The sequence below is a fragment of the Crassostrea angulata genome, chromosome 5 (genome assembly GCF_025612915.1).
Source record: "Crassostrea angulata isolate pt1a10 chromosome 5, ASM2561291v2, whole genome shotgun sequence".
Classification (NCBI taxonomy): Eukaryota; Metazoa; Mollusca; class Bivalvia; order Ostreida; family Ostreidae; genus Magallana; species Magallana angulata.
The window spans coordinates 6582931-6599905 of NC_069115.1; the positions used below are offsets into that span (position 1 = coordinate 6582931).

General features: G+C 31.8%; 1 protein-coding gene across 5 annotated transcripts in view; it reads left to right on the forward strand.

The window, feature by feature from the left end:
- Positions 1-6737: 6737 nt before the first annotated feature.
- LOC128184662 (E3 ubiquitin-protein ligase MIB1-like) overlaps positions 6738-16975 on the forward strand; it is a 35351-nt gene continuing 25113 nt past the window's right edge. The window contains exons 1-2 of one of the 5 annotated variants that reach the window (XM_052854227.1): positions 6738-6807; positions 13287-13435. In XM_052854227.1, coding sequence (XP_052710187.1) covers positions 6738-6807; positions 13287-13435 — 219 coding nt within the window. Of the gene's footprint in view, positions 6808-10500; positions 12981-13286; positions 13884-15152; positions 15243-16975 lie in introns of those variants that run through there. The other 4 variants (XR_008243760.1, XR_008243762.1, XR_008243761.1 and 1 more) reach the window with 4 other exon arrangements.

Sequence of the window (16975 nt, forward strand, 5' to 3'; positions counted from 1 at the left end):
CTTTTGAGTGTATTGTGTTGATTTCAACAAATGGCATAAATTGATAGATCATTATTCACGCACTAGATTGTTTTCTTTGGTTGTTAATGCGGGAATGAAGGTAGCGACATTGTAGAAAAAAAACACAGGTGCTTGTGGAACGGGTGGGAGTTATGTATTTAGGTAGAGGGTTTTTTTTACTGGAGACCCTAGTACATACATAAACAATGAAAATGATTAAATGAACCAAACTCATAAACAAAATACAAATTTTATACTCTAATAAAGGTTGAACACATCTGTGATATTCTCATTATTGAAAAATTGTAGGAATAGGAATAGAATTTGAACATCGATGGTTTCTCTTAGAGGTGGGTTTTTTTTTTAGATTTGTTTACGGTATTCAATATATACTGGACACTCCTAAAGAAAATACGATGGATACAAAGGTAACCACATGTACGTGGGAATATTTGATCAGTTGGTGCAAGTCCGTGGTGTTTAGCTTTAGTTTTGACCGATCAAGGATAATCCACACAACAGTCAACAGCACAAGTACAAAGAAGACATCAATGAACGATGTTAATTTATTTTGAAAGCTATATGAATTAAAGCTGACGGTTAATTAGATTTATAAACAGCAGTTTTAGAAGTTTTAAAAATCCGTTCACCATACTCTAGTATATATACGCGAACAGATCTCAAGATTTTTTGCTTGTCAATTTAGAAATAGATTTAAATTACAATTTCTTTAAGGAATAAGGAATCATTCGTTTAGTATTATGAGGTGATAATTTCGGTCGGGGCGTGATCAAATCCAATAAAGCCCGTAGGTGTAAAATTTTGAGAAATATTGAACGCACATAAATAAACATAGGAACTGTTTGAATTGAATCCAAATTTAGCGCACTTTGAATTTCTCTCTTTTTTTTAAAGTGTGTTATGTAGGTACATCAACACTTGTTATTATGGTTACACTTTCAAAAAAATAACAATACCTTTGACTTAATTTCGATAGGACGTAACTATCTATTTCTTGCTTCAAAACAGGTTAAAATGACGCTGGTTTCAATTGAAATATACACATATTGCGAGGTCTTTGCTCAAAAGCCAGACATAACTTTTTGATTTCAAAGAGTCAGGCTGAGTGGCCAACATTGTCAACATTGAAATAGACAGGCCTACTTTTTATTGCTGTTTGACACAACTACCCAAAGTCCAAGCTTTTGTTAAACTGGTTATAACGCACTTATTTTTCAATCCCCTCTCGCTAACAACCGTGCCAACGAAAGATATTGATATAAGTTGTAGAACTTGCTTATCAATCGTTGTAAAATAAATAAAGTTCAGTTTTTTTCCATCGTCGGATACCCACGGGTGATCGCGTCTTTTACCCGTGGGTATCCGACGATGGTTTTTTCCTACCTTATTCCCAAACGGTAACAACTGTATCCTTTCGTAAACCATGAACTGTATAATAATGCACTTATATAGAGTGCATACTCTCTCGCCCCCGTTGAATAGAATCTATATAAATTTGTTGTAATAATTTTATTTTGAATTAAAACAAAAATAAATTATTATAAAACAGTTAAAAGAAACTTAGGAACTTAGAAAAAAAATTAGGATAAACACCCCCTTCCAAAAATAATTGCATGCATGGTTGGGGGGGGGGAGTTTAGTTTCAATAATGGGTTAAAGGCTTAAGATGAAATTTCCTGATGATTCAGACAGAGTTATATTACATTTCTTTAAATCTTAGTTTAATAAAGTCGAATGCAATAATTTCTAGAGTTATGACCAGATAACGACATTTGTAAAATTAAAATTTACATGAGGCGAGTTCAACAGAGCAAGCGCTCGCCAAAATTCCCAATACCCGCAACACAAATTTTGGCGAGCGATCGCTCGCTCTGTTGAACACGTGATTCAGCGGATATACGGCATGTTAGTTTCCTACTTGTTTAAATCTGGAAAAACATGAATTTGATATTTAGAATGACTCGATTCTAATTATAGAACTATAATTTTAATCTGAATATAGCAACAGAAACGTACAGACATGGACAAGAAAAATATGGGTAAGTACTTAATGGGCGAATATCTCCTTACCCCCTTTCCCTTAATAGTCTAGTCCGATTTAGTCGAAAACAACTTTTAACGGCAAATAATTATTATTTGGTCCAGCATGGTTTTTAAACATAATTTACAATTATGCAATGAAGCGATGATTATAGGAATTCAGAACGAAATATTATGCATAGATGTTTAATTATTTATTGTGAAAACAGTTTTATTTTGAAAAAATTATGTTATAATCTAACAGTGAATGAATCGCTGGGGTAAATGAACATGAGATATTGGCATGCATGTGTTTGAACAGTAAATCTGATGAATTTTGTCACATATAAAATTCATATATTCAATTTACATGTATATCTCTGGACCTATGTAAGTACATGCAACTAATTAATTAATTAATGCAAACGAGAGACTATTGAGCATTAGTTAAAGCTTCAGAGGCTGGTTGTCTTAAAATCTTGATACATTGTAAGATGGTGTTTGAATCAGCATTATGGGTTTTTGTTTGGGGGTTTGATTGTCTTTTATTTATTTTTTTATTTTTTCTTGGGGGGGGGGGGGTTGAGTAGGGGAAGAGGGAGTTGTAAGATTGTATATTGATTGTCTCAAAGTACTGCATGATTACTTTGGAGCTTTTTATTCTAGCATTGGTATTTCAGAGCTACACTTACCGTTATTTGTTTGAACAGCACACAAGGAGTCTAATTGCATTATATCATGTCATTTTGTGATTGTAGAATATTAAGACAGTCTTTTTGCTGTGTAAAAAGACTGTGAGACTATATATTGAATATTTTCCTATCTTTGAATAGGAAATAATAATTAAGAAATATTAAGCATTTTATTACATTTTCCAAAATTTATTTATTGTCTTCATGTAAATTTATCTCATAATTTCACTGCAGTTCAATTTTTTGCAATTTTCCAGTTGTGGAATAACATCCTTTTGCTCTGGGATGTATTTCAATTGTTGTTTAAATCAAAAAATCTTTTTTAAAAGTAGTTTCTGTATATGAAAACGAAGCCATAAAAAGGACTCTCATGCAGATATGTTAAGCAATAAAGGGGCAGGAATTTTTTATTGTCACAGTGCTGGAAAATGAACTAATGGAGTAACTGCAAACAGGTGCAACTCGCTTAAGAAAACATGGGCTTTGTAGGATAAGAAACAAGAAATCCTTTATTTGTTATACATTTGTTGCATTCAATGTTATTACATGTTATTACATTTGTATGATTTGTTACTTACAACCATCTTATTGGCCAACTTCATACATAATAGAAATTATAAAAATGTTACATTTATTTCCATTGGTGCACAGATAAATATAACATGTCATGTTTTGATGGACCAAATTAATTACTCATGCAATGCCAAATTAAAACAATTAATTCTATTGTCCAATGAAAACTTTTGTCTCTCATCACCTTTGTCAGGCTTCTTAACTGTGAGGTCAGAATTATGTCTCGTCTGATTGATTTGATTGTTTACCAAAACACTTGATGGTTCAGTATGCCTCTGGTGGTGACTGAAGGAAATTCTGAATCAGTTATTATGTATAAATATCTAATTATGTATATATGATGAATATGCTGTATATATATACATGTATATATATATCTATATTTAATACCATTCCATTTTTATCTATAAAAATGACATTGCATTATAGATATTACAAAATAAGTTATCTATGTACAAAAAAACCCTTAAATTACGCTAATGTATTTTACAGGTTGGATTTATTCAAGTATTGGTTACTGAAATCATTCGGTACTTTCCATGGTTACAGTGTGTAATTACATACAAGGTTCATATATTGCTGCACAGTCATGTAAATCACATCATTGCAATGTTGAATGTTGAATAGATGATAATTAGGTACTGGTAGATGTAATTTTTTACAGTGATTATTGTAAATTTGTGATCCTAGATTTATTGTCCTACTCTCAAATGCAAGTATGCGTATATTATTATTATGAGAGAGAGAGAGAGAGAGAGTGAGAGAGAGAGAGAGTCTGTTTTAATATGTTAATTTACCCACCATTGGTATTTGGTTTCTGAATTACTGTTCTGTCATTCTTAAACTTCATCTATCTTTTTGTAACGACTGAACCCCAGGACCAGTGTAAAGATGTACTAGATTTAACATATCTTACTTTAAATTTTTAATAAAATGCTCCCTGTAAAATTTATGAATATTTTTAAAAGAAATTCGCTAATGTTGTTATTAGATTGATAGATCCTGTAGTTGTGTCCTGTTGATAACTTACTGTTACCTGTGTTCTGTTGATAACTTACTGTTACATGTGTTCTGTTTATGACTTACTGTTACCTGTGTCCTGTTTTTCTGCTGTGTTGAATCCTCCCCATCATACTTCATATTTGTTCTTCTACCTGTGTTCAGTCAATAGTCATGTAAAATAATGTCAATCAGATTAATTTATGTAATAAAAATAAAAAAATACATGTATAGTATATAACTGCGCCTTGTAGTGTATTGTGTAGATTACTTGACGTGCAAACCAGGTTATACAAATTATTAAATTTTTTTTATCCATTGCAATCAAATGCCGCGTTTCAACCAGAATTAAATTATAACAAATTTAATACATCAATTTATATCTCATTATTTGAGCATTAGATTGCTTTCTTTGGTTGTTTATGGTATGAAGGAAGCGACATTGTAGAAAAAACACAGGTGTATGAAAACAGGTCGTTATATATTTAGGTAGGGGTATTTTTTTTACAGGAGACCTGACTACATTTAATAAACAATACAAATGCATGATTAAAAGAACTCAAACCAAAAACAAAAATTAATTACAAGTTTTATAATTTACTATATACTTTATACTATAATAAAGGTTGAACATATCTGTGATATTCTCATGATTGAATCAAGAACATCAATGTTTACTCATAGAAATGCTTTTTAATTAACCAACCTGAGCTTAACGCTCGTCAGCTTTTCTGATCACTTTCTGTCCGGCGTCTGTCTGTCTGTCCCTAAACTTTTTACATTTTCGACTTCTTCTCCAGAACGACTGGGGCGTTTTCAACCAAAGTTGGCAAAAAGAAACCTTATGTAAAGGAGATTCAAGTTTGTTAGAATAAAGGGCCACGCCCTCTTTCAAGAGGAGATAATTAAAAAATATTGAAAATTTAATTGTTGGTATTTTCAAAAATCTTTCTCTCAAAAACCATTTGGCCAGAAAAGCTGAAACTTGTGTGGAAGCATCCTCAGGTAGTGTAAATTCAAGTTTGTTCATTCATGGTCTGCGGGGGTAAGGTTGGTCCACAATGGGGGTCGAAGTTTTACATAGAGGTATATATAGTTAATCTATAGAAATCTGCCAATGGGGGGGGGGGTCTAAATTTTACATCGGAGTATATAGAGTTAAACTTTTAAAATTAACTTTTCAAAAATCATTTGGCCAGAAAAGCTGAAACTTATGTGGAAGCATCTTCAGATAGTGTAGATTTAAGTTTGTTCAAATCATGGTCCCTGGGGGTAAGGTGGGGCCACAATGGGGGGGGGGGGTCGAATTTTTACATAGAAATATATTGAGTTAATCTTCTATACTCAAAAACCGTTAGGCCAGAAAAGCTGAAACTTGCGTGGAAGCATCCTCAAATAGTGCAGATTTAAGTTTGCTCAAATCATGTTCCCTGGGGGTAAGGTGGGGCCACAATGGGGGGTCGAATTTTTATATTATATAGAGAGAAATTTTATTTCAAATCTTCAACTCAGAACACGACTGGCCAGAAAAGCTGTAACTTGTGTGAAGTATCATCAAGTAGAGTAGATTCAAGTTTGGTCAAATTATGATCCCCGGGGGTAGGGTAGGGCACAATGGGGACCGGTTAAATATTTACAAAGAAATATATTGAGAAAAAAAATTTCTTAAAAAACATTTCATAAGAAAAAGTGATCATTAGTGAAGGCAACCTTAGATAGTGTAGATTCAAATTCGTCAAAATCATATTTTTCAGGAGTATGATGAAGCCACATGGGGAGGGTGGGTTCCAATTTTACAAAGGTCATAATTTTCAAATGTTATAAGATATGGTTTTACTTATATGCAAGCATTTTGACATATTTTTGATTCTTTAAAATTGTTTAGACTTTGGCCTCAGGACAATTCTTGGGCTTCACAAGTTTGACGTAGGTTTATATCCCGTTTGATTTAGATCTTCTTGAGAACTGTAATGCTTAAAATGTGAAATGAGTATACTGTAACAAAAAACGATCAATAATAAACAGAATATCCAGAGAAAAAATTGATTTTTTTAAATACAGGTCTGGATCTGTTAGACTACATTATCCATATTTTTTGTTATATTTCTCCGGAAAGCTGATTTTATGATGTCCATCTGCTCAGATGAGCAATGTTGCCCATGGGCCTCTTGTTTCAAATTTAAGTGTGTTATATTGGTACATCAACACTTGTTTTTATGGATACAGTCACTTTTAACCATTTAAAACCTTTGAATTTCTATCGATATAAGCCGTTACATGTATATGTATTGGAAGAGAGATATATACCCTATCTATATATTAATACACAGTCATTCATATATATAATTTAAGATATAGAACACTGTGCCAGATAATCATGCGAAGGTGGCATTTTTGCACCCGTTTAAGCTGTGTATATCGAAAAATTCAAATATGCCATATGATAGACCATTGCTTAAAGAGTTAACAACTACCTTTGTTATCATTGTATCTCACCTGTCAGGTGAGATATATATCTTTCAAAAATAAATTCCTACAGGAATTTCAATTCCGATAGGATTTGATAAAATCCGATAAGAAAACTTAATATCCTATATAGGAAAAATACATGTCTGAATCAAATTCCTACAGGAAATATCATTCTCCTATAGGAAATATATTTCCTATAGGATTGTCAATATTTCCTGTAGGAGATTCAATTCTCTTATGGGAATTATCATTTTCCGATGGGATATCAATTGTTAAAGGCAAATTCCTCACCTGTCAGGTGAAATGCACTTAAAACAAAAGTGGTTTTATACTCTCTAGACAATGGTTTATCATTTGGTATATATATGGATTTTTCGAAACTACATCTTAAGCGGGTGCAAAAAAGTCACGTTGGCACTGGCATAATTATCCGGCACAGTGTAATAGATAGGGTTTATATCTCTCTCTTCCCATACATTTAACGGATTATAAATAAAAATTCAGAGACCTTTGCAATCTAAACTCGTGGGTCAGATGATAATTGTGAAAAAATATCAAAGATGTTGAGACTATGCATTTCCTCATTACTCCGGAAACGGTAACCGCTGGATTCTCTGGTACCACATGAACTGTATAATAATGCACTTATATAACTGCGTCCTCTCTCGCCCCGTTGGGTAGAATCTTAAATTTGTTGTAATATTTCATTTTGAATTTAATAAAATGGAAAACAAAATGATATAGAAGAAGTTTAGTTTCATTTATGGGTTTACATGTTTAATGAACAATTGCATGTCTTATGATTGCTTTAGACAAAGTTATTATAATATATTTCTTTAAGTGTTAGTTTATTAAAGTATGTCGAATGCAATAATTTCTAGCTGTAGGACCTGTAAACGAGATTTGTAAATTTTTATATTGACCTGGTGTGATTCGACGGATATACGGGCATGTTGATTTCCTATATTAATTAAACATGCTCATCGTATTGAATGTGTAAACATATTGGTAGCATTTCCAAAGAAGCATCACTTGATTAGTGTTGTTATTTCTTTTTCCTATAATACATCTGTTGTCTAAGTTCTGGACCCCTTCCCCCCCCCCCCCCCCCCCCCCCCCCCCGGCAATTTTCCTATCACAGCATTGTACTTATTTTTGTTCATCTTTGCAAAGCCGATTGACGAAAAGAAAGAAAACATGTTTATTAAAAGTACTACACTATATACTTGAAAAGTAATCAATAGTTTAATTTTCTGCATTTTCTGCGGCTAAGTCCTGTATGAAGGCCAAAAGACATATCATTTTACGCGCATTTTTTACGAACGCGGCAAACGCCAATCAGTCTTTATAAAAATACATTTATATGCTGAAATTTTTTACAAGGGGGTTCTGAGGAATAGTTTTGTTTTCCGAGTAGGGGGCATGAGGCCTTTCTTTTTGGTAATTTTAATTTGTAGAATTTTCAGACCCCCTCCATCTCTTTATGACTTTTTCTTAAAACGCACTTTTAATTGATTATATCAAATTTTCAAATGTCCATCCACTTTCCCAATCAGATGAATAACGAATCACTATAAATGCGATTGGTCACCATCTTCTGTTTCAGTTTAGTTCTGACCTCGTTTATAACTTCAAAGACCGTTTTCGCAAACAGCTGCTGTAAATTAAAAAATAATCATAAATGAAAAAAAAAAATGAATATAGAATTGCATTTATTTTATATTATAAAAATAATAATACAGAAAAAATCCTCAATATATTACGATTTTTAAAAATGCAATACATTTTTGTGTTTATTAAATTTAGTTTTCAATCCAACATCTGTATATACTTTCTATAATTTTCACAATAGTGGATAAATATGCCTCATGTCAAATTCAGCTAATATTTTGGTAGCATATTTGTTACATATTGTTCAGAGAAGTAAATTGAGGGGAGTCCGATGATGGCCATCTCACCTTGAACCTGTACATAGTACTTATGCGATTTTTTCAATGTAGGGCCCAATTCACCAACAACGAGACAAAACTGTTTTGAGTTCATTGACATAATATCTGATAATCCCAACAATGTTACATTTTGTCCCGAGATGGAGAAGGAACATTTAATTTTTAGCAGTCCAGTGCTTTCATTATCAACCACTCTCCCATCACTGAAAGCCCCTATATAGAAAAGAATGTGTTGAACATTAAGTAAGACCTTGTACATCAGTTTTCATTTGAATCTCCTGATCTGTAGATAGTCTTCCTTAGCATCCATCTCTAGTCAACTCCCCATTGGAATGCCAGAGTTAGCTTAGAGTACCTAATTAAAATTATACAAATTAGTTTCTAATATCAACATTCACTAAGTGTTTTTGTTCTATTTTTGAAATAGATAATGTCAGTATTGGGATGCATTGTGCTACTTGGACAGAGAGGAAAATTTAATTATTTTTCTAGATTCGATCCGTATAAAATCTGTTGGATAAGGGATGTGGGTTTGTCTCCCGATCGAAGAACATCACCAAATATGGAACAAGTAATCCGTCCGAGATGAAGCCTTTTCCAGAGGTCACTAAGTCTCGGTGCTCTTGTGTGTTTCTCTATATAGCTCAATAACTGATCTATCATATGGTGGCAGCACTGACAAATTACACAAAAATGTCCTTATCAGGCTACTTGAATTCATGCATTAAATGCGGTTTTTTTAAAATACACACAAATTATATTGTAGTGTTTATATCTTACATGTACCATTGCTTTTAGAGAATACCATTTTTTCCATATTCAGGTGAAGTGGATTGACAGAAGATTCTACCTCCATTTCATTGTCCACAGTAGTTGGTGCTCCTAAGTCAGGAACATTCCATAGATGTGCCATACCTAATTATTTAAAACACTTTTCATGATAATTGTTGTTTTTGCATTTTTCACCAAGGTCAAAATTTAATCATTTTTTAACCTGTTAAGATCACTTTAAAGTTTTATGTCTCATGTTATATATGTTCATCCCAATATGGCCATATGTCTACATAAATTATGAAATTATTGAATTTGATCAGTAATATGATTGCAATTCATATTGATTTTAATAAACATAAACTTGCAATATTTAAATGAAAAGGCTAAGAACATTATAAGTATGCTTATTTAAATACAAGAAAAGTTGTGTCTCAATACCTGTTTGAGGGGAAATGGCATTCAATTCTGCAAGCTCTTGCAAGGACCAGTCAATGTCATTTTCCTATCTTCTGAATGACGAGGATCGAAATTGGCCATTGAAGATCCATGTGGAAGAGGGGAAGTTGCTATAACATTATCCTTCAATATCTTTTCTAAATGAGGCTTTGATAGGTTTAGGTTGCTAAGTTGTGTTGGTTTTTGATTGACTGACCTTGGCATCTTCCATGCACATAATGTTGATGTACAGCTCTGATCATTTCCTTGGGATGGTGTAAAGACACCATTGCATATTGCAAAAAGCAACCCACCAATATGGCTACATGCTTGAGCTAACCTACAATAATACGATAAGATGAGCATGATTGTTGAATTATCTTGAAATGCATACAAATTCAACAACTTGAATTGCTGTATGACAGGATATCAAAGGATTGATGTCGGATATAAAACAAAATTAATAGATGGGGGGGGGGGGGGGGGGTTGAATCAAGTGTCCCAAAAGTTGTTGTCCACAAATGATAGCTATCCAAAATATCTCAAATATTTTAATTTTATTTACTATTTGACAAAAAAGAACTAATGAAAATAATATAGGCCTAGGAGACTGTCAGACGTGCTCGAGTTTGAACATCAGCAGGGGAGTGTCTGTACAAGAAAACTGCCTTTAATTTGCTTTCAAATTTTCATATAAAAGTTTTAAGATATTATTTTATAATTATCACCCATACTAGTATATAATAAAAATCTGTAAAGGAACATCTGCATACTTACATTATTCCTGCAGGCAGCCATGACGATAACATCAGATAGATCTAGAGTTACTCTGATGGATTTGTAAACTTCTAATTAATTCATATTTTTTTAAAGACACGCCAATTTTAAAATCATATTTTTATATACTTTGTTCATCTCTAAAATAACCACTTAATTACTTATTCATAACACCCATTTTAGTCCATCGGCCCGATATCTGTACTGTGTATTCGCGCCAACCGATATCAATTTGATATTGGCCCAACATTGATACAATGCCCATGTACCAACGTTGGTCCAATATTGGAACGATGCCAATGCACCAACAGTGATAAATACAATGTTGGTCCAACGTTGTTCTACCAACAGCGATATGTAGCCAACCTTACAACCATAAGCCAACGTTGGGCAACGAAAGCTTGCTATTTGGGGACGCTCTGCACCCTCCCTTTAAATAGTACAACCTGAAGATTTATTAAATCTGGACATTTCATAATATAGTGATATTCGTTGCCATTTTTACATAGCTAGATTACAAAATTGTTGATTTCTAGGTACATCTGCCTGTCTCAATTGGTAGTTTATAATTGTTTGTTCTTAATCTAAGTAAGGTAGTAAAGTTATTCATATAAGCACCAGAGTTTTTGAAATTTCTAAGTACAAAAATAATATTGGTAAACAAATTATAGATCAATCCTTTACCATAGTCTGTCCCAAGTTATTGCTTCCATCAATTGTTGATGATTTTCAATAAAAATACACATACCTGTGAAAGAAATACAATTGAAATCGATGAAAGGGCATATATCCAAGATATCTTCATTGAACAATTATCCCTTTTCACTCATAAAATTTCACAGGAACGAAAATAAGTTTCTTACGGAGATTTGTAATGGGAAATATTTACATCTTTTCTCCATTCGGAATACACTCGGAAAACATCGCGCAATTTTTTAACATTATCATCCGGGCTTAATAATGGCTGATGCAATGCAAAATCTCCGTAGACTTTCAATTTTTGGATGTGTATTGAAACCTGAAGCGGTAGAGGGGGCGTTTTAAAACAGACAATCTGGAAATTTTTCATATTAGTGGATGAACGTAGTTTGAGCACAAAGGTATTTACTATTATTGAAATGTCAAGCAAAAAGTGGTGGAAGCAAAAACTCGGGACAGAGTATAGATGCGTTACAATCTGAGACCCATTTTTGTTGAAATTGGTCAATTAAAGTTTGCTTAACAACATTTAAAATCCAGTTTTCATTTTCTACATTTTGCATCAACCAGACATAGCTTTGACCACATTCATGTAAAATATTCTGTATACATTCAACCCATTTGAAATTATAATTGTTGTGTTGTGTTAGGCTATGTAAAAAATTATACAATACATATGACAATTTTGATTTTTTACCTTTCAAGACTCTTATCCAAAAACTCAACATTCTAATTTTTACTTTCACATACGATGCGTATCTAGCAAGTTCACCGTAGATCATAAAATTTGGTGTGGACGTCTTAAGACTAAGAACAAATTTACAAAATTTAAGATGCAATTTTTCAATGATACATAAATATTCAAAACCCCACAATTCAGAACCATACAGTAAAATTGGAACAATCATTTTATCGAACATACCAAGTTAACAATCAATCGATAGATTTAATTCTCTTGACTTTTTAATTATTGCATACATAGCTCTGGTAGCTCTCGTCACTACATATTTCCTAGTACTGTAGGAAGAGCCTGTTCTTGAAAATTTAACTCCTAAATATTTAACTTCCTTGACGATTTCTATTTCGTTACCATTGTATTGAAATGATACATTTGAAGTTTGTCTACTTTAACCAAAAATTATAATTTTAGTTTGATCAACATTCACTTGTAATTTTCAAGCCAGTTCAATAATAATTACCCAACAATGCACGTGTTCTCTTTCAATTATTGATTTATGGTAAAAGAATTACCGTGATAATAATAAAAATGGTAGTATATATAAGGACTGCCTTGGTTTTAATTTAAGTGGTCGATGTGTCAACCAAGCGTGTTTAAGATTTATTTTTTATCTGTAGCTCCAAATAAATGTACATATTGCATAAAAAAAACATTTTTTTTTCACAAAGTACATTATAAATTTACTCTATTAAATAATGGAAAACCCCGTGTTTATTTTTAGATATGGGTTCTTTCATTTATATTTAGATCATAAAGAAACCTAAGGTTATTTCAATTCTGAGTCTCGGACAATAATTATCATGAACATGGGGTTTAATACCATCGTATATACTGGTAAGTACATCATTTAATTTAAATGCATATTCTTTACACCAATTATGACCAGTGTAATGTTTTTATTCGTTCCTGAAGATAAACAAGGTTCTTATATTTTGTGTTACGCTATATTTTGACCAGAACTCGTATAATTTAATAAAATAATTTCAAATCTGGTAATCATATAATTTGAGGTTTAAGGAAGGGTTCATAAATAGTATTTTATTTTTTAGATGCAGAGGGTCGCGTAGCATAACTATTCAATGGCTTTATGCTAGAATATCATATATTAAATTACAAATGAATAATGTTTTTGCCTTTTAGGTACCACTCACCGAAGGGAGGAGTTAGAAAAGCGCTACGATCATTTGATGTGCAAAACCTGTATAATACACTATGTAACCTCAGTATTTACTCCTTGTGGACACTTCGTCTGCTGCTCAGAGTGTGCACCTAACCACATTGAATGTCCGGTGTGTCGGAAAAAAATAGAGAAAATCATTCAAGCGAACTTGAAATAACATTCTTGCGATATAAGCGCAATTTTGGAAACTGTTACTTTTCAATAAATTGCTAACATTATAGTTGATATTTGTAATCAATATTGTATGCCATAATACTATGAGTGTTTTTGTTCTCTTTTTGTGTAATTATTGTTTTTATTAGCTAAAATGAAAAATATTGGGTTCTTTATCTATAACGCTTCTGACTAAGATTTTTGATATTCAATGAATAGTTATAAGTTATTTGTACATGTGAGTATGTAGATGAAAGGGAAAAAATGGAAGTGCATCAATTATGAATAATGTATAAAAGAGTCAGTATCATACTTGGATTACAGTAAATGCTTTCTTTTCTATATTTCAAGGAATATAAATCTTTGTACATTAAGCAAAATATGCAATAAACAATTCCTTTTAACCGATTCTTATGATATAAAAATGAAGAAGTGTTAATTTGCTTATTACAATATGTATGAACAAGTGTTTTTACAATATGTATAAACAAGAGAATTTAAATGAAAAAGGTAACTGTACAACATGAGAAAACAAGAATGTAAATATACAACTCAGAAGGAAAGAACCAAGTTCTTGCAGTGTCATGCCTTGTAGTATTAAGTGCACAATAAAATATTTTTAACAGCTTTAAAACAAAATGAATGTAAAAATAATATATATCCGAAGCAGCAGTTTTGGTAATCTAACGTAGTGTTAAATTGATTCTCAAAATGACAGCAGGATTTATCATCAAAACTGGAATATGTTGAAATTAAAACTGGAAAACAGTGAAAGATATTGATATAGTTAACATTTCATTTCTTCGTATATCTTCGGCTGAATTTTACATCCAAAACAAAGAACAAAAACATAAAATAACGCAACTACCTTACATCCTTTTTCCTTCTGTTCCTTAATGTCTAGTACAATATATTTTCCGTTTGTTCGTAGACTCAATCCACTCTATTCAACGTGGTTAACGATGATATTATGAAAGTGCTACGCAAGTATTATTAGTAGTAAATATCTTGAAAATTCATTGCTATAATATATTGTATTATGTCCAAGACACGATGTTGTATTGATATCAATGATATTTACGCTATCGTATGAATATCACTTCACAATCCTTAAACACCAATAATTAAGATACAGAGTTGTCCTACATTGGTTTTAATATCAATGACATCGTATCGATATCGATTTGCGAATGTCAACTTTTAATTTTTGGAAAAAAAAATATTGTTCTTAGGACATTCTACATTTAATGTGTCTTCATTTACGTGTATATAGACAATATCCTATCAATATTGATTTAGAAACATTGCACACATTTACATTTTGTGTCGATATCGACAATATATTAGCACATAACTATACATTCTGTTGATTTCAACTCAGTCCAAAAATTGATCACCATTAAACATACATGAATACAATAATGTATAGCAATGTCTGGAACACCATTTTATACGCTATATTCTTATCATTATTAGTTAAACCTTTCTGGTATTTAGAGAAAGAACCAGGAATTTGTTTAATTGGAGAGGAGAATTAAATTTTATAAGCTATGTATACTCAATACCATTTATTTACATCCGCCTTTACATTACCAAAAATAGAATAAAAACATTTATGAGCAATAATCATAAGGTTTCGCTATTACAAGGATTTATTTAAAGGGAACTATTTATAAACAGTAAATTCCATTTTTATTTTTATGCATGGATGGTGTGCGAAATAAATCTCCGTGTCATTCTTGTACTGGTAATACAAGGAGAAGGTATGTACATTGGGAGAGAAATATTTTTTAAAGTAATATAAAATTAATGCAAACGGAAAATCACATCAATAGTAGATATTAATTGATATTTTATGAATATATTTTTATAAATTTATACATGTAAATTATTTTGTTTATGCATAAATACGTTTCTACTAGAAATTAAAGGTGTTGCCACACCATACATTTAATATATATTTTTCTCATTTAAAAGTCTTTAATGCTCTCAGGTTTTATTTTGTTGTAATGCTTGTTTTTATATTAGGATATGCATATTGCGTGTTATGGTGAGCTGAACCCAACTGTATAGCAGCTTTCTATTTACTTTATAATAAAAAAATATAGAAATTAAACTGAATCGAGATACTTTTATGTTTGACTTTCACGTTTGGAGAATACAAAACTAGAGAAAATATAATACAAAGCAATGTTATATTTATATTAATTAAGCGATGCATATACAGAAGCAGATGTTTAAAAAATAACTTATCAGTCCTTGGAGTACTACATGAGATAGAATCATATATTAAGGCAACAAAATACACTGCAGGTGTGAAAAACAAAATGAATGAATTTAATAACACATGGGAAAGATTTGTTTACATACCCCTCTCTCTCTCTCTCTCTCTCTCTCTCTCTCTCTCTCTCTCTCTCTCTCTCCAGATAAGTTTTTCAATTTATGTCATTTATCTAACACTTTCATGTTTTGTCATTATACATGTTGTTCTTGTAGGAAATAAATAAATTCATAAAAAAATTCTTTTTCTTAAGAACCACTGTACCAAAAATGCCAATATTTACACTAAAGCTTGTATATATAGTGACGATTCTAAATTGTTAAAATTAATACCCCATGGCCAATACTGGGACCCTAGAGGATATTAGAGTTTGACATAGAAATATGTAGAGATGTTTAATAATCGTCTTCTAAAGAACTACAATGCTTCAACTTGTGATATAACTATGCAAGCATCCTCATACAATGTAGATTATCAATTGCGATAATCGTGATGGCTAGACCAATACTGGGGCCCCTAGAGGGGTTTAATTTTTAACATAGAAAAATAGAAAAACTATCCAACTTTTTCAATTTCTAGAACTACACTGCTACAATCTGTGACATTACTTATAATGCAGGTATCCTCAAATAATGCGATTCTTAATAGTTAAAATTGTTACCTCCGGATTAATATTGAGGCCCTAGAGGGGTTCAAGTTTAACATAGAAAGATATAGGAAAGATGTTTAATAATCTTCTTCTAAAGGACTACCATGCTCTAATTTGTGATTTTACTATGCAAGCATCCTCAGATAATGTAGATTATAAATTGGAAAAAATCGTGTCGACCGGACCAATACTAGGGCCCAAAGAGGTGTGCAAGTTTGAACATGGGTAAAATGTTTAAAAAATCTTTTTCTCAAGAACTACAATGCTTTAATTTGTAAAAATAAAAATTACAATGCAAGCATCATAAGATGATGTAGATTCTAAATTGTTAAAATTGTGGCCCTGGACTAATGCCGGGGCTCCATGAGATGTTTAAAGTTTAAAGGGGCATGGTCACGATTTTGGTCAATTTTTATTTTTCTGTTTTTATTATGTACATGCTTTAGGAATGCATTTCTAATAATCAAATGAAATTTGGGTGCCAGTCGACGAGTTTTAAGCAAGATACAGGGCTCACAATTCTTCGTCTTGTTAACAAGGCTCGTGCCCTGTTTTTGTTTACATAG